The sequence below is a fragment of the Panicum hallii genome, chromosome 9, assembly GCF_002211085.1.
Source record: "Panicum hallii strain FIL2 chromosome 9, PHallii_v3.1, whole genome shotgun sequence".
Lineage (NCBI taxonomy): Eukaryota > Viridiplantae > Streptophyta > Magnoliopsida > Poales > Poaceae > Panicum > Panicum hallii.
The window spans coordinates 13,407,408-13,430,955 of record NC_038050.1 but is presented as its reverse complement, the minus strand read 5'-3'; the positions used below and the strand labels follow the sequence as shown (position 1 = coordinate 13,430,955).

Sequence of the window (23,548 nt, the reverse complement as noted above, 5' to 3'; positions counted from 1 at the left end):
GGAGTGTTAGCACTATAGGATAAGCTAGGCTTACCGATTCCATCGGGTTGTTAGATCTAGCACCTGGTCCTTAGGCTAGTATATCGCACGCATCCGTTTGCCATGCATGCTACTGTTGTACATGTATAAAACTCACACGAGATGATCAATGCAATTGTTGATTGCCTCTCTATCTCTTTCACTGCCTGCTTTGCCTGCAGCGAGTGTCACACAGCAATACAGCCTGCAGTGTCGGGGGCCGTCAGCAAATCGGTCGGGCTTTATTTTACTCCCCACCAGTAATGATAAGATAACAGGAGGGGGGAGGGCGGTGAAACTAGGCCGGGCATGTGGATTAACGAATGTATGCGTATGTGTATGCATGTACTGCTGCTATGTATGGTGTAGTGAAAAGGGCCGGGATAGATCGTGCCAATCCCGATAAAGCAGTCGAAAGGGCAAAGCCCGAAAAGCTAACGTACGCGAGCAGCATGCAGCGTCAAGCCTGCCGGCGGTCCGACGAGCGAAACGGCGTGCCGCGCGCGAATGGAGGGGATCAGGGGATGGACGCGCCAGCGGTGATCACTGATGACACGATCTCTAATGGACACGCAACGGCTGCCACACGGAGTAGTCATCAGGGGCAGCGGCGCGGCAGTCCTCCCCGGGCCGGGCTCCTCTCCCCGCGGGCGGTTGCTGACATGATCTCTAACGGGCCAGATGTAATCGTTTGGGACTGACTGGGCTTGCAAGGACAGCCCAGGTCTGATTGTTTTTTTCTCTTTCGCGAAAGGGTCCTGCACAAATCCTCGTACACGAACAGTCATGCCGTGAGGAAAGGAGTGCAGCTCAATTTTACAGCAATGGTGGGTGTAGCGGCAACCACTCAAACGAATGCATTATCTGTTGCGCAAGCATTTTACAGCAATGGTGCCGATCAAGGGAGAAGCAGAAAAAGGAACTGGATGGGGTCGGTCACCCAAAGCCACAAAACAAAAACCCGTCGTATAATCCTTGTTGGGCACACAAATGGTATAATAATAAGTATCTAATTTAGATTCACACCCCCGAAACTTACAGGCGGCGACCTTGTGGTGGGTGTGCCCACGGTGTACCATCTAGCAGAGGACCCATCAACCGAAAACAGCGGCAACACAGTGTTCACTGATACATACACCCCCACCATGACCCACTCAAGAAACCAACTCCGACAGACTCTCACTAGTCGCTATGGTTGCCATCCATTTCCCCTAGAAATAGTGTGCCTCAAAACTGACCTCCCCAAAGCAGGTAGGCCAAGGCAACGAAAAAAACACCCCTCACCTGCGATCACCAAATCACAGACAGGATTCTGGCCCCGTGCCAGTCCCAGGCATCGGCAAAACTCAAGACACGACCCAACCATGCTGTAGTAATCACTGTGCAGTTGCCTTCTCCAACTTCTCTTTTGCAATTTCAGCTTTTCTTTCCTCGGCGTGCATAGTCTGCATAAGGCTCTGGAACCTACTTGGATCAGATGCTTGAAAACCTGTACCAAGAGATTACCACCTTGTCGGGTAACTTGGGACACAGGAATGTTTCGATAAGAATGGATTCGTGCATAAAACAATCCTTACCCTGGATGGTTTCGACAAAGAAAATAAATGGGCCCACCTCATCTATTGGTGTCTGTAGCTCTTCATCGTCGCTAAAATCATCATCAGAATCATCTTCTGAATCTTCTCGATGGAAACCTCTCACCTGAATCATGGAAAGCAAAAGAAATAAATAGTGTGCACAGGGGGCAACCAAACATTAAGGGATATGCCCAAACTAAAATCTCACATATTTTCTACAAAGCCTTCAAGTTCTCGCTACAAAAAATTTCTGCTTACTGGGGTTCTACTCAGATTCATACTAAAATGTCAACTGTAACTGTCCTCAGTATATTAGTAAAATATGCTAACAAAAAGCCTACTGCACTTCATTCACAGGTCAGCATTCCTGTTGTAATTCTGGACATTTCCATAAATGAAAATGAAGTACGATCTCCTTTTTTTATTAGTGGCTCTTTACACTAACTTCCCCATGATAGTGTTTTTGGGGGGAAATGATGACCTCCAAGTGAAAAGGAGAGCATGACGCCACAACATGCTAAAATACAAACCATGTCAAGAGCACGGCACAAACCTCCGCAAAACTCTGAGGATTGAAATTATTACTCCATCGCCATCTTCATTATCAAGACCAATCTCTGTCAGACTCAACTTCATCATCCTCTTCTTCATCAGTATCAAAGCCATCCAAACCATCTGCAGCAGCTTCATTCTGCCTCTTGGATTCTGCTTATTAACGCAAAAGATCAAGAGTCAACAGAAGGATTTCATGATGCCTGTATCTTTGAATCAGTACTGTCAGTTCCATAATACACTTCACCACAACAATATCACAGCAAAAGGTAAAATAAGCATAGAAAAAAGTCACTACCAAAAAGCATGCTGTGAGCATGATTAGCAAGGAGATCAAAACTCCACCGGAGGCTGATTAATTCAGCCAGCTGTTCAAAGTGTTAGAAGCACATATTACTCTATGAAGTGTTCGCCAATCATTAAACAATAAACAAGAGCAAAACTGGACCTGCAACTTGATCCTTGTAAGCCACAAGCAGCACTAGTGCAAGAACTACGTGATGGGTAACAACAACCTAGGGGCTTTTAATCTCGTAGCACTTGTTTTCTCTGCAGTTGTTGGGTTCCTATGTATTGGTACATAGTATATATGTATCTTGTAGCAGGACAGGGCTCTGGAGCTTGCGGGAGACAAGGCTCCTTGAATCTGAGGCAAAGAATGAATTTGGAGATGTTGGTTTTAAGGGGTAGAAAAGGTCTCTTACATGCCTTCAGAGGGTCCGTGGTTCTGTGACTTTCTTCTAGAAGGGAATGCAAGGGAGATGGGACACTAGCTCACTGGGGATCAAACAAGAAAGTGAAAGCATCCTCACATTATACATTTATAGCACCCAGGAAGCGAACATCGATGAGATAGAGGCATAGTTCAGAGTGAACCTAACTGAGAAAATATTAGCTGTTTAGATGACCTTGACATTTTGTTCGAGATATGGACCGAATGCAGGTGAGTAAGAAAATGAGAGTGGTAATTTGGCAACATGCAAAACAGAAGTGCCACAATAGGGAAGTTTCCAAAATAATCTACATATGTACACAGTAAATTAGCAACTGATACGGAAAATCTACTTACTAAAAAAAGATACCGAAAATCTACAAGAATTGAAAGAAAGCAATAAGAAGAAAGTGCCAGCAGCTATACGAATCTGATGCAAAAGCAAAACTGAAAGAAAATGAGGAACAGAGATCAGGAACAACTACTACTCCATTTCCATTAACATGATCAAATTGACAGAACTGGAACGTATTTGTTTTTGTTGCCAAAGTAATAAGAGCACATCAACCATCTGAAACACTACCCTCCCACTACTGCTGTTTTTACTCTGTTCACTCAGACAGATCTACTACAAGTTTGAGATGCTTCCCATTCTTAATTAGAGAGAGGGTTCATTTCCTGATTTCATGCATTCTCTTTTACCACCCTTTCACGGTTTCACCCTCTTCCAGCACAGAGGAATATACAGAAACATGAATAGATTAACTACAGGCATCATCTATTAGTGGCAACAAAAATCTTAAACAAGCAGGCAGACTGCCCGACATCCTAATAAAGGGATCATACTGAAACAAACATGGAAGACTCTAAATAATAAAATGAGTAATTCTCAGGCATGTGTTCTAGCTTGGAAGACATGCTGAAAAGCCTTTGAAGAAAACACAAAAGAAAATAGTAGTAACATAATATATTTGGAAACATCAATTCCAATCCGTGAGTCCTCGTGCCCTGCTTCAAGGTGCAATGCAAGCAGAACGATCGGAGGACCAATGGATGTGAATGTGGAAAATTAATGTGAACTATTAACCTATTTTTAGCCCCATGGCCTGCATGCTCCCACCACCATTTTATTGTTTCAGTAAAATATATGGATCATCTCATTCTCAAACAAAAAACCGAACCTCTCATATTGATAGCAGATCCATTAGGCCATGAACTCAGTTCAGAATCATTGAAAAGAAGACAGTATGAGCACTATACAACAACAACAACTTAACCTTTTGTCCCAACCAAGTTGGGGTAGGCTAGAAATGAAACTCACAGAAAACAAGAATAAGAAACACAAAAAGGTTAAGTTGTAGTATGAGCACTATATCAAAACAAAAAAAAATGAGCACTATACCAAAACAAAAAAAAATGACTGCACATGTAGTGATACTACCATACAAAGTTGTTAATGTACTCGTATTTATAAATCCAATGATCTAAAAGCCACAGTTATTTAGCCTCCCTGGCTTGAAAATATCAAAGCCCACAAATACATGTACTCAATTCGGAAACACCTATATGAACAAGGTTGGAGACGGCATCAACATCAACCTTGAGTTTCCAGGGTTGGCTGTGCCTAGGATCAAACGATTCCAATGGCTTAGCACAGGAACAAGATGAAGCTGGGGAATCACGTTTGTAATCTATTCATAGAGGAGAGGAAGAGAGGATCACCTCACCTCATCGCAGGGTGGCTGGAAGGAGTCGTCACACGTCGGACTGCTAGGCACCGGAGGTCCAGCCATGTACTGTGAAAAGAACTGTTTAGTTCAGCAGTTAAACCCAGTGAACACAAAACCATAAAAGAAAAAAACCATATTGAGCAAATCATTTTCGAAGTAATGCACTCTAGCTTTCAGTAATTCAGGTTATGCAATTTCTCAAAGCACATGTGTACATCATGTTTAATCTACCAAGCTGACTTTAATATTCTCCTAGATGCAACATAGGCCATACAGGTAGCAAACTTTAATAAGTGGAAGCCAAAATATAAATGTAGGTGCCAAAAAAAAGTGAGCAAAATAAAAGGCAAATCCGTGCATATTGTGCAGTTTCACACAATACGCAACACTAAAGTCACAGAAAAGTAACCGAAGAACAAATGGCCATTGGGAGTCTCAATCGGAATGCTGTGGATCCATTTCCTATCAGATGACTTCATCAAAGATATATATCTTTTGGTTCAAACTTATCATCTAGCTCCAAAAAAAAAAGTAGCAGGTAATCCTTTTGAGCAAACATACACATAAAAGCTTATGGTGATAATTAACTTACAAGTGCTAAAATGTGACCCAAAGCTACAGCAAAGGTGTAGTCCCAAGGTAAGCCCACCAAAACTGTTTGTAGGTAAGTTGAATTCGATAGCAGCAAACACCTTAAAAGCCATCGAGCTGCAAATAAATAGGAGAATATGCACAATTAGCTGAGGAAAAGCTGTTATATGGCAAACGCATGTCAATCTTGAACAGCAGAGCATGAGAGATTATAGGAGAATATGCACAAATAAATAAACTTACGATGACGGTTCAGCCAGATCACGCTTCACACAGATTGGTATGCATGCAACCACAAACGAATCTGATGCAAAAGCAAAACTGAAAGGAAGTAAGGAACAGAGATCAGGAACAACTTCTACTCCATTTCCATTAACAGGATCAAATTGAGAGAACTGGAACATATTTGTTTTTGTTGCCAAACTAACAAGAGCACATCAACCATCTAAAATACCCCTCCCAAGACTACTGCTGTTTCTATGGTAGTATTCACATCCGACAAGACATTAATGACAGCTACTTCTCTACAAAAGACAGACTCGTCCTCCAAGGCTGGTGGTATTGACATCCGACAAGACATTAATGATAGCTACTTCTCTACAAAAGACAGACTCGTCCTCCAAGGCTGTTCACGGCTCGGTCCTCTAATTGGCTTGGTCGAGCGGCGTCTTCTGGTTGTAAACCTCGGCGCAGTACTTCCTAGCGATGACGAGGTCGAAGAGCAGCTGGGAGCGGCTCTTCCTGCCCTTCAGGGCCTCCTCGGCGTCGTCATTGAGTGCCTCGCCGAGAAGCTTGACGGGCTTGAGGTTGGTCTGGGTGAGGTCCGCCGCTGCCTCCTTGAGCTTGTTGGCCGCCTTGCGGATCTTGGCTTGGAGAAGTTGAGGATGATGTGGGCGCCAAGGAGGTCGGTGAGGTGGACCACGCTGCAGCTTGCATTGTTGATGGCGCGGACGATGGGCACAAGGGGCTCCAGGCGCCGAGGAGGTCGGTGAGGTGGACCACGCTGCAGCTTGCATTGTTGATGGCGCGGACGATGGGCACAAGGGGCTCCAGCTTGGCGCCCCTCCTGACGCTCCAGTGCTTGTCTTCGGTCATCTTCTTCAGGAACTTGCACATGCCGGAAGCGTCGCAGAGCCTCTGCAGCTCCGCCCCGATCGCGAACTCGACACCCTCCTTAGCCCCTGCTCTCCTGACGAGCTGCTGCAGGTCCGTGAGGGAGGTGAACATCACCTCCCTCATGGCTCGATCGGTGATGGTGGTTTCTTGGTGCAAAGAAGGCTCTGGATCTGTGGAAATGGTAGTGGATTGGAGCGAGAGAACGGCCGCGCTTGTCAGAGGCGATCCGTGTGCTCAAGAGAGGGCGATCCGTGTGCTCAAGAGAGGGCGATCCGTGTGCGCGGGCTAAGAGCCGTTCGATCGAGACGCGGCGGAAGCATCTTCGCCGTCGATCGAAATCACAGCCACCCCAGGCGGCGGGGGAATCTTGGGCCCCGAAATCGAAATTGGCGCTCTGGGCGCTTTGGGCGGGCTGGGGCAAATTTTCTGAAATTTTGGCGCGAAGAGCGAATATTCGGCTGGCGCGCGGGTGGAATTCCGAATTTTTGGGGGCGGGGGTAGGCGGGCGAGCGGGCGGGGTGGGCCCCTTAGTCCATGTGGTGGGCTTGGCCTACCGTGGACCAAGCCTATGACGACGCCCGGGCTTGGTCCACCATGGACAAGGCCCGAGGATCTGCCTGCGCCGCCGTCGAGACGGCGGAGGCTAGTGTAAGAGAGGGGAAGAAGGCAACAGGATGCACGAAAGATGGGATCTTTGAGCGCTTACCTCCACCTGGGAAGGGTTCGAGGCCGGTCGGCGATGGACAGGAACGGCGGCCCGCCCGTGACGGCCGGGATCCCTGCGAAAGGAAGCTCATGTTGTTGAGGCGCAGGAAAGCACCAAGGGAGGAAAGAACCAGAGCTCGGGGGCGGCCTCGAGGCCCACCGGGACTGGAGACCTGGCGGTGGCGGCGTCACGGCCATGCCAGCGTCGACGACGACACGTCGGAGCTCGTCCACGCGCCTCCACGATTGCTGAGATGAGGAAAGGGAGACACAGGTCCTGAGCTTCTAGGAGAAACGGGCATCTGAAAAGACATGGAAGGGCTCACCGGAGGCACACGACGGCGGCCACCGGACGGGAGCCGGAGCTCCCATCGCACGGCGAGACAGAGAGAGGGAGGGAGAGAGGAGGGGGGCAGAGGCAGAGCGGCGACGCCGCGAAAAGAAAGAGGAGCGGGGGTTGTTGGTTGGGCACTAGGGTTGCTGCCGGCTGCGCTGCAAGTCACGCTACTTATGTGCGAGCGATCAGCGGGAGCGTCTGACTGTCACGGCAAGCGGGCCCACTGGCAGCCAGACACGGAGGCGGGTCCTTGCACTGGGCGCCTTCGCAATGGACTCGCTCGCTCCGCAGACTTTGTCGGTATCTCTTTCTTTCTTTTCTTTTTTTTTTCTTTTCTCGAGTTATAACTCTCTCCATCTCAAAAATAATGTAAATCTCACTTCCCAAAGAGTCAAACAATTTCAAATTTGATTAAATTTGTTAGTAGCAGAATTTTCACTCTCATTGAGAGTGTGAAGATGACACTAGAAGTTGGGAATTTTTCTGGGTTTACTTCTCAAACTCTACCACAATGCCATACCCACTAAGGTGTTGGAGATACATACTTATAGGCTGCTAGCCAGCCAAGGATATGCTGGTTGCTAGTCTAAGATGCCAAACTAGATGCTGTCCTAGATGCTATCCTAAAAGCAGTCAAAATGCTGTTGTCCTAGCTGCTCTAAAACTGCTGTTCTAGCTGCTCTAAAAGCAGTCCAAGATGCTAAGAAATGCTGAGAAAAACACCCTGCCCACAAAGACCAAGTACAGAGACTTATTCCCATCATTCTCCCCCTAAATCTTGTGCGTCGTCTTGTGGGAAATCTAGGCCATCCCGATCTTGGAGCAGAGCTCCAGGAACCTGATCCTCCCAAGCTGGTCCTTGGTTTTGATGTAGCCTGCCTTGATGCTCCCTTCCTCCAAACAGCCTCGGATGAAGTGGTACCTCACCCGGATGTGCTTGCTCCGTTCATGGAAAACGGGGTTCTTTGCCAGGACCAGAGCGGACTTGCTGTCCACTCGGAGATCCACCGCTCTAGCGTCTCTGCCGAGGAGATCACCGAGCAGTCGAGCGAGCCAGATCGCCTGAGTCGAAGCAGTGGAGGCCGCGATGTACTCGGCCTCGCAGCTGGACAGAGCTACCACCTGCTGCTTGACCGACTGCCAGCTGACGAGGCACTTGCCAAGGAAGAAGAGGATCCCACTGGTGCTCTTGCTGGTGTCAATGTCGCCGGCGTAGTCGCTGTCACTGTACCCGACGAAGTGTGCCACTCCGGGGCACCTCGGGTAGTAGAGGTCGTGGTCGAGAGTCCCCGCAACATAGCGGATGATTCTCTTCACAGCTTGCTGGTGCTCCGTCGTCGGTCGCTGCATGAACCGACTAACGTAGCCGACGGAGAACGCCAAGTCCGGCCGTGTGTGGGCAAGGTAGCGAAGGCTCCCCACAAGACGCCGGTACTGGGGTAGCGTCCACCTACTCTGCCCTGCTATCACGGCTCAGCTTCAGCCTCTCCTCCATCGGAGTGAGAGCTGGGTTGCAGTCGGTGAGCCCAGCTAGCTCAAAGACGCACTTGGCGTAGACGGTCTGCCGAAGTGTGATCCCGGAGTTGTCCTGGTGCACCTCGATCCCAGGTAGAAGGAGAGAGGCCCCAGGTCACTCATCTGGAAGGTGACCTTCATCTCTTCCTTGAACGCCGCCACCTCCGCAGCCTTGGTGCCGGTGATCACCAAGTCGTCGACATAGACGCCCACCAGTAGGACATTTCCTCCATTGCCCTGCCGGTAGACGGTCGCCTCGTGCGGGCTTCGCTCGAAGCCCATCCTCCTGAGCGTGGAATCCAACTTGGCATTCCATGCCCTTGGTGCCTGCCGCAAGCCATAGAGGGCCTTGCGCAGGCGCAGCACCTTGCCCTCCTTGCCGGGGATCGCGAATCCTGGCGGCTGGTGCACGTCGACCTCCTCCTTCAAAGCGCCGTTAAGGAACGCCGACTTGACGTCCATGTGGTGGACACGCCAACCCTCCTGGGCAGCCAGCGCAAGGAGGAGTCGCACGGAATCCATCCGTGCAACGGGAGCGAAGGCATCGTCGAAGTTGATCCTCTCACGCTGCAAGAAACCTCGTGCCACCAAGCAAGCCTTGTGCTTGATAATGGCGCCGACTTCATCCTCTTCAGCTTGAACACCCACTTAAGGGTGATCGCGCGGTGACCACAAGGGAGATCAGCAAGCTCCTAGGTGCGGTTCTTCTCTACCGCATCGATCTCCGCCTTCATCGCGGCACGCCATGCCGCGTCTTTCTCCGCCTCTGCGAAAGACCGAGGCTCGCCGTCGTCGCACGCAAGATGCAACTGCCCCTCCAGGTCGTGAGGCACTAGTCCCGGCACTGGCTGGTCGCCAAGAAGATCCTCCATTGTACAGTACCGCAACGGCTCGCCGTCGTAGCACGCGTCGATGCGCTCCTCATCGTGAGAGAGTGGGGTCGCGAACTCCACCGGGCTGGGCTCGACGTGAGCTAGTGCTGGAGTAGACATGCCCGAAGAACTGGCTGTCGGTGCTGGAGTGCATGGCGTTGCCGACTGAGGTGGAGCCGATGAGGAACTCGTCTTAGCCGGAGTCGTGGCTGGAGAGCATGGTGTCGCCGGCTGTGGTGGGGTCGGCGAAGACGATCTCGTCGCAGCCCGAGTCCTGGCTGAAGAGCGTGGTGCTACTGGGGTAGAAGGCGCCGGGGACGTTGAAGGCTCGGGGACTGGGGTAGGCACGCTCGTCGAAGAGGGGCTGCCTACTCCCCCAGATCCCTCGAAGTGGAAGTACTCGACAGTGAAGTCGTCGTACATCGGAGTCGAGCCGTCGTCCACCACCTTGTCCCACGCCCATCCCCGGCCTTCGTTGAACACAACGTCGCGCGCGGTGCGCACACGCTGTGTCTTCGGGTCGAGGATGCGGTAGGCCTTCGAGCCCTCCGCGTAGCCGATGAACACTCCCGGAGTGCTCCTGTCGTCGAGCTTGCTGACGTGGCCAAGCTCCTTAGCGAACGCGAGGCAGCCAAAGACCCGCAGGTGGGAGACCGCCGACTTGCGCCCATGCCAAGCCTCGTATGGCATCCTGTCGTTGAGTGCCTTGGTAGGCGAGCGGTTGAGAATGTAGACAGCCGTCACCACGGCCTCTCCCCAGAAGACAGCCGGCATCCCCCTCTGCTTGAGGAGGGCCCGGGCCATCCCTACAACCGTCTAATTGCGCCGCTCGACGACACCGTTCTGCTGCGGGCTGTACGATGCGGAGTAGTGGCGCTGAATGCCTTCTTCAACGCAATACGACGCGAATTCAGCCGCCGTGAATTCGCCACCGTTGTCGGTGCGCAACACGCGCAGCTTGCGGCCACATTCCGCCTCCGTCGCAGTCTGCGTGCGCCTGATGGCGTACGCAGCCTCTCCCTTGCTGCCGAGGACCATCACCCGCATGTAGCGGGAGTGGTCGTCGACGAGCAGCAAGAAGCAACGTCATCCTCCCAGTGTGGCCGGTGCCACCAGGCCACACAAGTCCCCGTGAACGAGCTCGAGCCGCTCCTTGGCTCAGAAGCTCGCCTGGTGGGGAAACGGGAGCCGTCTCTGCTTCGTCAACACGCATACGTCGCAGAACTGCTCCACATGGTCGAGGCACGGCAGGCCTCGCACCATCTCCTTGGCACTGAGCCGCTTCAGGGCCTCGAAGTTGAGGTGCCCGAAGCGCTCATGCCACTGCCACGCCTCATCGTCCCGACGAGCAGTGAAGCAGAAGGGTTGTGCCACCTGCACATGGAGGACATTGAGACGATTTGCGCCCCTGGTTACCTTAGCAATAAGGCGAAGCTGGCGATCCCAAATCCTCATGACTCCGTCCTCAACCATCACGCGCGAGCCGTTCTCATCTAGCTGTCCCACGCTGATGATGGAGTTCCTCAACGCAGGAATGTAGTAGACTCCGGTGTGCAGCCTGTGCTCACCAGACTTGGCGGTGAAGACCACGGAACCGACGCCCTTGATCTCCACGCCGGAGGCATTTCCAAACCTGATGAGGCCTCGAACGCTGGAGTCAAGCTCGGTGTAGAACTCCCGTCGGCCAGTCATGTGGTGGGTGGCACCGGTGTCGAGGCACCACGCGTCGGTCTTGTTGTCGCCGGAGCCGTCGCCGAGAAGGGTGTGTGCCTTCGGCTGGTCACGGTGGAGGAGAGCCGCTGCGGCCGATGCCGCTGGAGGTAGCTCGATGCTTGTGTGTGCCGCGTCGTGGCTGTCGACAGTCCCTGGCCCAGTGGCCAGACTTGCCACAGTTGCGGCAAACATCGTCCTGCGCCGGCTTGCGCTTGCCAACCGGCGCCACCCTAGGCGCCTCCGCTCGCGCCATCCTCGGCACGTCCTCGAGCCCCAGCCTGGGCGCCTCCCTGCGCCTTGCGCAGCTTGCCGCGCTTGCGGCAGTCTGTCGTGGAAGAAGGCTCCCCCTTCTTCCCGTCACCTCGGCAGACCTCCCACTGCTTCCCAGCGAAGTGGAGCTTGCCGCCAATGGTGACAGTCTGAGGAAAGCTGTGGCTCGTCGGCGTCGACGACCTTGAGGCGACCAATCGCCTCCTCGATCGACATCGTGGAGAGGTCCACTAGAGACGAGACCGAGCAAACCATCTGCTTGTACTTCGGGGGAGTGCAACGAAAGAGCTTCTCGATAGCTCTTTCCTCGTCGTAGGAGGCGTCGCCGAACTGCACCAGCTTCTGCCTCCGGGTGTTGAGACGGAGGGCGAAGTCGTCGAGGTCCTCACCCGGCTTGAATGCCAGGTTCTCCCACTTCTTGCAAAGTGTCTGCAGTGTGGACTTGCGGGCGCGGTCGCTGCCGATGCGTGCCGCAGCGATGGCGTCCCAGGCCTCCTTGGCATTCTCCTTCTGCGTGAGCGAGAACTGCATCTCGGGCGGGACTGCAGCAATGAGGGCGTCCATCGCCCGTCGATCCTCGTCGAAATCGACGTCGCGTAGTAGACCGCCTCCCACAAGTGCCGCACCTGGAGCCTGATCCTCATGATCGCGGCCCACTCGACATAGTTGGTCTTGGTGAGGATGGGCCACACACCATCCCTGACGACGGCCTGGACCCCGTAATGGCCTTAGCGCCGGTCTGGGGAGAGGGAGTCGCGCCGCCTGTGAGGGACGCACTCTCCGTCGAGCCTGAGCGTGTCGTCGATCACGGGCCATCTCAGCCTCCAGCTGAGCAACCCTCTCCCGCAACCGCTGGGCCTCCAACGCGCGGCCATCAGGTGCACCTCCGCCCGGAGCGCCGCCGCTGTGCGCGCCTCCCCCCGATGCGCCGCCGAAGCTCCACCGTCGTGCGCGCCTCCGCCCGGTGCGCCGCCACCATGCGCGCCTCCGGCAGGAGCGCCGCCGCCGTGCTGGCCTCCTCCGGGAGCGCCGCCAGCACGCTGGCCTCCTCCAGGAGCGCCGCCGCCCTGCCGGCCTCCTACGGGAGCGCCGCTATAGGCGTGCTCGGCTGCCCACCGCGCCGCACGCTCTCGAGATGCACCCATGGCCAGCAGCTCGAGGTCTGCGTCGGCGCTGTCGTCAGCACACACGGAGCTACTGGCATTGCTGCGCAGAGCATCGGCCTCTGCTGCCGCCGCTACTTCCGCCTCCACCTCCGCTCTGGCTGCAGCCAGCTCCGCTGCTGCCAGCCTCGACGCCCTTGCCGCTGCAGCAGTGGTCTCTGCTGCTGCCCGCTCGCGCTCCTCTGCTGCAGCGAGTTCGGCCTCCTGCTGGCGCCGGCCGTTCGAGGCGACCGAGTGCCGAGAGTGTCCTGCGGACATGGCGCGTTGCTGGGGGGCTGCTGCTGCTCCTCCGTGGAGCGGATCCTACATTAGAACTGCTGATAGTCAGATTATAGGGGGTTGGGTGGGTGGGGGAGCTGCCATCAAACATTGCCATCTCCCCAAGTACATGATGGAGGAGCCTGTCAGCCAATGATCAATTTCCTTTCCCAACCATCTTCTCCCTGTAAAGGCTCACATCTCATACTAGCTGCGCAAGGAAGGCTTCCCAGCAAACTTGACACTGTAGCTCAGCCGTCTCTCAAATCATGTCATGTTTATGGATACTGCTAACCATGATAATTATTTCTTTTTACCTCTTGGATTACCCCAATTATTATTGAACCTAATTAGAAATGCTGATAGTCAGATTATAGGAGGTTGGATGGGTGGGGGAGCTGCCATCAGACACCATATAAAAATATAATCTTTGTAAGGAAGAAACATATAAGCAGCACCAGAGGCTCGTTCCATAGGGCAATAGGAGCAGTACTACGCAGATCAGCAATATATTCCAATTCAGACCATGGCATTGGGCACAGCGCATCAGAAGAGATGAATAACAGAGAGGCCGAGCAGGTGAGGGACTGAGAGGTGACTTACTGTGGATTCGCCGGCGACACCTCTGCTCCTTCTGCTTGAACACGAGGCGATTCAGCGCCACGAACCCCATGGTTCCGGTTCCGAGGGCACGAAGCCGCAGCTGGCCGACCTCACTTCGCCCTTCCATCTCTCTGTGTGCGCAAGTGCTTTTGTGCTTGTCTCCCCTCTAGATCTATCTGCACCCCTGTCTCTAGGTACCTCAATTCCGCACCTCCCGCGCGCTCTCGTTTTCGATTCGAAATCGTCCGAAACAACTGAAGAGGGCGCTAGGGGAAGAAATCGAGTTAGCGCCGCCGGGTTGGGGCCTTTGGGTAAGGAGAAGGGCGGGGTCACCCTTCTTTTTTTCTTATGGTGATGAGTAGGGCTACAGAAAACAGATGCTCCGTGAGCAAATCGAGCTCTGGAATGCGACGTCGAAAGGAGAGCGAGAGAGAATTGGGTAGGAGGAAACCAATCTGACGTAATCTTGAATGGGCCATGATCAGTTTGTGTGGGCTTCGTGTACAGGCCTTCGTTATTTATGCGCTTTTCTACTTTGCGCTTCTAGACTACCATGTTTACATTTTCTAAAAAAAAGACTACCATGTTTACATAGTTTCCTCCTCTCAAAAAAGAAAACAAATTCCGAAACCGAGTTGGCTCCAAAAACTATTACTTCCACTGTTTTTATTTTCATATCGTACTAGGTTTATCCTAAGTCAAATTTGGCCAACTTTATAGCAAAAATAATAACACATTTACAATACAAAATTTGTTTCATTGAATCCACCATGAAGTATACGTTGATAGCGTATATGTTGAATATTATAGTTGTTGTTATATTTTTCTATAGATTTGGTCAAATTAGCTAACTTTGACTTAGGACAAAACTAATACGATATATAAATAAAAACGGAGAAAGTAAGAGCTAGGAGCCTAGGAGCCCAACAACTTTCCATTACAAAAAAGAAAAGGAGCACAGGAAGCAGGAAAAGGATGACGCGTTCTAAATGGTGATGTTTGCATACAGCCATCATGTTATAAGAACGGGTCACGGCCAGCGAACTTTTGGCTGAAGGTCTGAAGAGCTAAACTACTAGTCTCAAAAGTTCAAATCAAGTGCTAAAGGCACAGGGTGTGATACCACAGGATAGCCTGGACGTTTTAGCGGTTATGACAGGGGGAAAAAAAGAAGCAGCATTGTTCAGCTGGACACTACCAAAACATTAAGTTTACAACAACATGTGCAACATTGCACACTTAATTGTTAGATAACTTTGGTTTCTTCACACCTATAGCATGACACCGGGTACAAGGCTCCCCAACATTTAACTTAACTGAAGAGGGCACTCTTCCCACGATGTATCTTTTGATAACACCGAGTGCTTTATGCGCTTCCAACACTACAGGAAAATAGGGTATTTTCGTCGGCCAGAAGCCGACGAAAATAGGCCTAATGCCGACGAAATTAGGCCGACAAAATAAAGTCGACGAAAATAGGCGTTTTTTCGTCGGCAGACGAAAATATGGTCATATTTTTGTCGGCCCTCGTGGCCGACGAAAATATGTGCTCGTGGCCGACGAAATTACTTTAACTATTTTCGTCGGCCACCTCAGCCGACGAAAATACTTGGCACTATTTTCGTCGGCTGAGGTGGCCGACGAAAATACTGGGATCTGCCAGCTACCTATGATAGCAGCTATGAAACCCAATCATAAGCAGTTACTTGTCATATCCATAAGCAGAATTATAAAATATATCAACGCACAATCACCAAATACATCCAATAAGTACAATTAAAGAACGAGAAACGATGCCACATGATGTCGATAACCTCCAAAGCAGTTACTTAACATACATATCCATAAGCATATCCATAAGCAGTTACTTACTAACATATCCATAACATATCCATAAGCAAGGTAATGCAAGTTATCCACCGGAGGTAATGCGATGCCTAGACTTTCGACACGCTCCAATGCTAGGCCTACATGGCAAGTGCAAGGGCCTACAACGCGAAAACACAAATCAAGGAGGGGTAATATTATGTCCGCTGCCGCAATCACCTCTAGAAATATTACGCGCTGCCGATGGTGGCGTGGACGGGCTGGCAGAAACGCAGCATCACAGGAAACAACCTTTCCATGATGATATGGTAATCGTGACTCTTCAATTCATTTTTCCAGTTACAATGTTCACCGCCCGTTTCAGATTAGCTGAATATCCATCAGGAAATTTAAGATTCTTCAGCCATAAAAGAACCTCTTTCCTCTCCACAGGCTTAAGATAGTACTTAGCACGTGGCTTCCCCATATGGCCAGCTTGATTGGGTCTCAGAATAAGGGTTGGCCGAACACATATTTCAGCTAAGTCTTGCCGAGCTTTGAAATTATCTTTAGTCTTATCTTTCAAATCAAAAACCATACTAATTATACTTTCAGCAACATTGCGCTCTTGATGCATTACATCTAAATTATGTGGAAGAATCAGAGCAGTAGCATAAGGAAGGCTCCAAATAGCAGCTATATGAGTCCAATTATGCTCCTCTTTGACACCTTCAAACCGATCATCTGTGGCAATTAACCGACAATGGCTTGCTACAATCTCCTAACCGGTCAAACGCTTGGGTGGGCCCTTAGTAACGATTGTATCCTTGCGAAAGAGATCTCGTTGAGTCCTGAACGGGTGATCATGAGACAAGAACTGACGGTGACAGTCAAAAAAGCAGAATTTGCCACCATATTTCAAATGAAAAGCATCTGTATCACCCATGCATATCGGATAACATAGACGACCGTGCGTGCTCCATCCCGAGAACATTCCATATGCAGGGAAATCATGAATAGACCAAAGAAATGCTACTCGCATATTGAAGTATTCCTTCCGACTGCTGTCATATGTCCTAACTCCATTCCACAAGTCATGCAGCTCATCAAGCAATGGTTCCATGAATATATTCAAACGCTTACCGGGATTGTCAGGGCCAGGTATAATGAGCGTCAAAAACACATACTCATCTTTCATGCATAATGATGGTGGAAGATTGTATGGAATTGTTATCACTGGCCAACATGAATAGGGGGCAGCATTTGAGTTAAAGGGAGTGAAGCCATCAGTGGCCAACCCAACACGCACATTCCGGGGGTCACTTGCAAAACTTGGATCATAATGGTCGAGGGCCTTCCAAGCCGTACCATCAAAAGGATGGCTCATGCATCCTATATTATTACGAATTCCCTCTTTATGCCATCTCATATGTTTTGCAGTCTTCTGAGATAGGTACAACCGTTGAAGCCTTGGTTTCAATGGTAGGTACCGTAACACCTTAACGGGCACACTTGTTATCTGCACACTTCCATCTTTTTTCACCACCTTCTTGTATCTGCACTTCTTACAAACCGAACAGTACTTGAGATTTTCATTGTTCTTCCAAAATAACATGCAATTGTTCTCACACACATGGATTTTTTTATACGGCATCCCTAAACCAGCTAACAACTTCTTTGAGTAGTAAAAGTCCATCATTGCATCCATCCTATTTTCGTTTTCCTCAAACCTATCAACTAGGTTGTATGGCTCCTGCTCCTGTGGCTCCCCATGCTCATACCACCTCTCATAATTCGGCATGAAACCCCACTTGCATAGGTGACGCTCCATATCAATCTTGACTTGACAAGAACAATTCTGACACTTGTTACATTGACACTTTGCCAAACCACCGCCGGGAGACAAGGAAAATACATGATCAACAAAAGCTTGTGTGTTGACCATCCACTCTCGCGTAGGCATTCCGTTACTTGTCCAACCATCATACATCCAACTTCGATCGTCTCTCATTTTCTCAAACTAGCTACTTCATAACGAAAGTGAGAAATGTTACTTCATTAACGATACCAAGCAAACAATAATTATCAAGAAAATGTAACACAAATATTTTAAGAGTAATACAGTTTCTGGCCTTAGAGTAATGGACAACAATGCATCACTAAATTTAATAGTTATTCGGTCAGTTCAAAACTAGCATGAAACATAACAGGCAAGCATACCTGTGGGCGGCGGTGGGCCGCGGGGGCACGGCGTGGGGCCTCGGGGGCGGCGACGGTTGCCTGCGGGGCGGCAGTGGGCCGCTGGGGCACGGCGTGGGGCCTCAGGGGCGGTGGCGGGCCGCGGGGGCACGGCGTGGGGCCTCGGGGGCGGCGGCGGCGACCTTTTTCTAGTTAAGGTAGGCGCGAGGCGGGCGGCGGCGGCGGCGGCGGCGACCTTCTGCAACAAGTAATGGAGATATAAAATTGTGCCAATTCACTTAGTTTCATATATGTTATTATACTCAATCTAGCCAGACTAGTGTCTTTGATCTTTCCTTTAGGTTGAAATAGCTGAAAGATTGACCTGAATATTAAAAATTTGTGGGAGCATTTGTGAAAATATTTAATTTGTAAATGTATCTATGGTGTATTGATCTGCCTAATTGGATGTTCTGATATAATGTATGGAGTTAGTAACATGATCTTGAGCCAAACATTCGGATTAAAGAGCTTGATTATTGAAATGAAAGGACACGGTGTGTGGGGTTTTTTTGTCCATATCTACTTGCAATTTCAACGCTAAGCAAGATGGCTAATAAGAACGAAGTCCAGCTATAGCTCAATAATTTGATCAAGCAAACTAACTGTCGCTAATTGGCAAGGTTCGTCCACGGCGGCTGTAAAACAAGCCATATGGTACGTTGAGATATCATCACTTAATCTAAGTTGAATATAATTAGGATCATGTGTGCTTGTGTTATGTACTTTCTGCAACAAATAATGTACTTTCTAGTGGGTCTTGTTGTTTGTTGAGATTCTAAAAAGATTGCAAACCTGATGGCCGATGGCTTCTGTATGGGCAAAAAATGTGCAGAGTAAAAAATACTGCTACAGAGGGACGCGCCGGGGCCTGCGGGGCGGAGGCGGCCGCGCGCACGAGGCGGCGGCGGCGGCGGCGGCGGCGGGGGCCGCGCGCCCGAGGGCCGCGCGGGGGCCTGCGGGGCAGAGGCGGCCGCGGGGGCCGCGCGGGGCGGAGGAGGCGGCGGCGGCGGCGGCGGCCGCGGGGGCCGCGCGGGGCGGAGGAGGCGGCGGCGGCGGCGGCGGCCGCGGGGGCCGCGCGGGGCGGAGGCGGCGGCGGCGGCGGCGGCCGCGGGGGCCGCGCGCCCGAGGTGGCGGCGGCGGCGGCGGTCGCGGGGGCCTGCGGGGCTGAGGCGGCCGCGGGGGCCGCGCGGGGCGGAGGCGGCGGCGGCGCGGGGGCCGCGCGCCCGAGGCGGCGCAGGCGGCGGGGGCAGCGGGGGGAGCCGCGCGGGGCCGCGGCGCGGCGGCGGGGGCAGCGCGGGGCCGAGGCGGAGGCGGAGGCGGAGGCGGCGGCGGTGACGGCGGGGGCGGTGGGCCGGGGGGCTTGGGCGCGGGGGAGATGGAGAAGACTCGATCTAGTGTGCGTGTGTGCGTGTGGGAGCTATAGCCAGAGATCCAACGGCGCACTAGGGTACCGATATTTTCGTCCGCTGGGCTGATGAAATTAGATCTAATTTCGTCGGCCCGTACCTGGTCGACAACAATGGTCACTTTATTTTATCGGACACACACAGCCGACGAAAATAATATCACTTTTTCGTCGGCCAGCCCCCGGTCGACGAAAATAAACCCTAATTTCATCAGCCTTTTGTGGCCGACGAAATAAATAATATATTTTCGTCGGCTTTCTTTGGGCCGATGAAATTAGAAATGGCCAACGAAATTGATCGGATTTGGTGTAGTGCAAGATGAAATCCCTGCGTATGGACCTGAATTCACCGGTTCTTTCAACACAGCACCTACTACCAGTGTTTCCATCCTCTTTCGGATTATATATGGTGTCCACTGTAAGACTTTCAAGTGACGTTGCTTTTTCCAGAACATAACATGTTAGCTCAACCATGCTTTTAGCACAGAAGAACCAATTGATCTGCACTTTCTTGAGCCTGTCATGCTTGTGCTCAGGAATCTGCCTCATGTGTGCATCCCCAGAAATCGAATCATGCTTCATATCACCCGTATGTTTAATCTACATAGGATCAGTGTTAACAGCAATTAAACTAAATGGCTCCAAATCAGATACTAGATGTCTTTGCAAGAAGAAAGTCTCCAAGAGACGAGAAGCGTCCAGAAATGAAACCAAAGACAAATAATGATAGGCTGGGGGGAAGCGATGATAATTAATACATAGAAAAAACTTCAAGTACTTGAGGTGCTGGAATTTGTCAGCTACCATAGGTGCATTAATCCTCTACATAAAGATATTCCAAATTTGTTATGTTCCTGAGCATGGCTACTGTTATGCATCATAAAACTGGTATCTAATAATGTGATTATGCCTCATTTATCGAAGATATGTTAAGAGTTTCAAGATGTGGCACAATGGAAGGAAGCTTGGTAATAGCATAACTGACAATGTCAGGCTTACGTGGAAAACCCACATTTAGGTTCTTCAGTTGTGATGATTTTTCCAAGTGACATTTGATCTGGGTCACCACATAAGTCAAGAGTGGAGAGGTTTGGAGCTGTGCTCTCCATCACTTGAAGGCTTTTGCACCAAACTACACTCAGGTAGCTGAGCCGCTCCAGCCAGAATGGTATCTTTAGGCAGATTACCTCATTGCATATACCAAGTATCAACTGCTCCAAAGCAAAAGAATCGGAAATAAGATACCCTAACTCATCCCCTGTAATGCGCACTTTATCAAGATCCAGCTTTGTAAGACTTCGCAAGCAATCAAATCCAACCATGGGTCGGAAGGCACAATAGGTGAGGTGAAGATTCCGAATCGAATTCCCACACCCATTATGTAAAATTGAGCATGGGAAGTTGTAATCTTCCCCATGCAGCAAAGGGCAACTTCTTCAATCCCAGGTGTGATAGCATTCTGGAGCCAATTATTGAGACGAAGTGTTGACATTGCAATAACCAGGGATTACAAGCTCCAGTATCTTCACGCCAGAGCCAAAGTGATTTTCCAGAATGTGGTCGACTCTGCTAGTGAAATCCATTGCAATATCACTCTTTTGGCCTTTCTTTTGTGTCAAGCCAAGTGCTTTCTCAGTTAAGGTTAACTTGGGGTAGCATCTCCAAGAACGTAGAAATGTGCAAGATACACAGGCAGAATGGGCAGAATCTCGGAGTGGCATCAAGGAATGTATATGGCCCAAGATATCCTGCACGAGCATGCGGCGGCATGCGCGGGGGAGCACCAGGCAGCAGCCATGGGGAGCATCGGGCCGCCAAGCAGAGGAGCTCACGTGCCCGCGCAAGGGGTTGGGGTGTGTTGGGGGGGGGGGGGTGTTAATGGGGCTTAATAGTGTCAAGCAGGGGTGGTTATTAAGGAGGGAGAGCTTAATGGGTATCAATTGATCTTGGAGGGGTAGGAGGGCTAGGGGGCTTGAGCTCCGTAGCCCCACGCCCTCTTAGTGTCAAGATTACGTAATCTAGAAGATGTGCATACTTTAGCCTATCAGGGGTACTTGTTGGACGTTGTATTAGTTTCTTTAATTTAAATATATAATAAGAGTCAGTTAGCTCATTTTGGATTGTTTTCTCATAGAAATCCATTTCTACCTAAAGAAATCTCATACCTTATCACTTCCAGATAACTCTTTTGAAACCATCCAGTTTACCTTAAGTATATTCTTGGTACTAAGACTAAGGTACCATTCGTAAAGTTGCAGCAGCACCAAATCTATGGAACTGGTAAAATTTTAGGGCATGTACAACCCCATTTAATACCCTGTCTCTTGAGGGGTCTCTAGGGGGGTAAGTGAAAAAAAAAACCAAGAGACGGGCTCTTCGTCAAAAGCCCGTCTCTTCACGATCTTCCATACACATTGTCTGTTGGCTGCATTTATTAAGAATACTGTCTAAGGGTCTCAGGGTTGTATGAGATAATCTCTTAGCTGTCTCTTATACATTGAAAACTGAACAGGGGTCTTAGGGTTGTACATGCCCTTATTAACTGGAAACATCCATCACACGACGCAGCTACCTTAAACCCGCAATCTGAACGAATGGCTAAACTGTAAAAATGCAGACAGTCGGGTAGGGGTCCAAAGGATACGATTTCAGATATAAGTTCAAATGGCGTAAAATACACCAAGGATATCGAAACTGGATATTACAAACAACCCAAATCATATTTTCCAAGAACCATCACATGTAATACAGCAACACATATTAGTGAGAATTGAATGACAATTGGATACTGGCTCACATTAAATGGGATGACGAAACATACTATGCGTTTAATAACCTGTACATTCGCCTTATCAGTCAAGGTCAGTAGCTCTGCTTTACACATTATCAGGCCAAAATTCCCTAAAGAAAGCCATCTCCAATTCCTTCTCTTGCAATCGCTTCTCCTCTTCTTGCATCTTCCTTATCCTCTTTGCAGCTAGCTTTGCCCTTTTCTTTGATTGCATGTCCTGGTGCAATAGTGACATGTTTGAAACAGTTAAGTTAGAATCCCTGTCTGGCAATGTGACAAATAAAAGTAGACAAGTCTTCCAATGTGACAAATAAAAGTAGACAATTTAAGACTTTCAGGAAGAACGCAACAATACTATCTATTGTCTACCGAATCAAAATAATATTCCACAAAAGCAATGCATGGAACCATGTTAATATGTCTATAAGAAAAGTGACCTGTCTCAGCTACACAACAGAAGTCATTAAGTAAAAGAAATGGCCAAGCCAACCATATTGTGGACTAACAAACTACAGATTAAGATTTACAAGAAATGAGAACTGCAATGATACAACAATGAAATTGATGCACTAGAAGAACCTCATTGCTGGATTACCTTGGGCTTTTGGGGATCTTTTTCAACATCATCCTCCACCTTTGGCTTTGGTTTTGGTTCTTTAGAACCTAGACCACGCTTGTTGTTCTTAACACGAGTCTCTACAGGCTCCAACCTTCCCTGTTCCACAAACAATAGGGGCTAGTGAGTAGGCAGAGAGAAACAGAACAGAGCAACTGGGCAGATCGACACTGCACACCGGCTAAATCAAATCCCAAGTAAATCACAGTTTCTTACATAAGATCAACAAACAGCTGGAACCATACAACTACTTAACTAGAAACCCTTCTGAACTACAAAATCCAAGTAATCAGCTGAAGTCCTACTACAATCAGAAGAAAAGGGTTGATTTTGCCATGCCTTTTCACCTGATCTTTCAAAAGCCAGTGCAATTCGGACCGTCCATTTCACCACTCATCTTATAATTCAACCAAAAACGTAACAAAAGGCAACAGCACTTCCAAAGCACGCGGATTCAGGCATCAGTGCGACGTTCCAGTGCTATAGCTACAACTGATACCACTAAAATCGGTCCAAATCAAATTTTGGGGGGGAATGGAAATAAGAAACAATGAAGCGGGAGGAAGCGAGAATCGAGACAACGGACCTGCTCTTGCGCTCCGAGACCGGTGCCCTCCTTCCAACCTGACTTCTTGAGCAGCTGCAGCAAGTTCAAGCAACGAATCAAACCCTAACCAACCTTGGTGGGGTAACCAGGGAAATACCGGCCCCGCCGGAGATGAGGCGACGCACGGACCTGGAATCCGATGTTGGAGGAGCCGATGGCCGCCATCGCCTCTTCTGCTCTCCTCCCTTCCGGCGCCCGGGCCGCCGCCGCGCCGCTCTCCGCTCCCCTCTCCCCTTCTTTTTTTTTAAATTTTTGTTGGTGCCTCGGTGTCCCGTTTGACCGCGACCCGCCGGCGTGTGGTTTGGGTCAGGCCTCGTCGTCCCGTGTCGGGCTTGGGCGGTTGGGCCCTT

At 50.2% G+C, this 23,548-nt stretch overlaps 1 protein-coding gene and 1 long non-coding RNA gene across 10 annotated transcripts; both read right to left on the bottom strand.

Moving 5' to 3' along the window:
• Positions 1-969: 969 nt before the first annotated feature.
• LOC112874070 lies at positions 970-18,759 on the bottom strand. 8 transcript variants are annotated; one of them, XR_003224882.1, is made up of 8 exons: positions 18,572-18,759; positions 17,759-17,975; positions 5,424-5,501; positions 5,182-5,297; positions 4,582-4,655; positions 2,149-2,300; positions 1,596-1,719; positions 970-1,507 (listed from the first exon to the last, which is right to left on the bottom strand). It is a non-coding gene; the product is annotated as an uncharacterized LOC112874070 (long non-coding RNA). The 8 variants fall into 8 exon arrangements; XR_003224875.1 differs by having other exon boundaries at positions 4,587-4,655; XR_003224877.1 differs by having other exon boundaries at positions 4,587-4,655; positions 5,424-5,484.
• A 3,080-nt stretch (positions 18,760-21,839) lies between these two features.
• Positions 21,840-23,487, bottom strand: LOC112875806 (PIN2/TERF1-interacting telomerase inhibitor 1). Of its 2 annotated transcripts, none has more exons than XM_025939784.1 (4): positions 23,328-23,487; positions 23,178-23,231; positions 22,571-22,690; positions 21,840-22,192 (listed from the first exon to the last, which is right to left on the bottom strand). In XM_025939784.1, exons 1-4 carry the CDS (start codon positions 23,361-23,363, stop codon positions 22,061-22,063), a joined length of 342 nt encoding a protein of 113 aa, XP_025795569.1. In that variant the 5' UTR covers positions 23,364-23,487; the 3' UTR covers positions 21,840-22,060. The 2 variants fall into 2 exon arrangements, with proteins under 2 accessions (XP_025795569.1, XP_025795568.1); XM_025939783.1 differs by having other exon boundaries at positions 21,840-22,195; positions 23,328-23,486.
• Between the last annotated feature and the right edge of the window lie 61 nt (positions 23,488-23,548).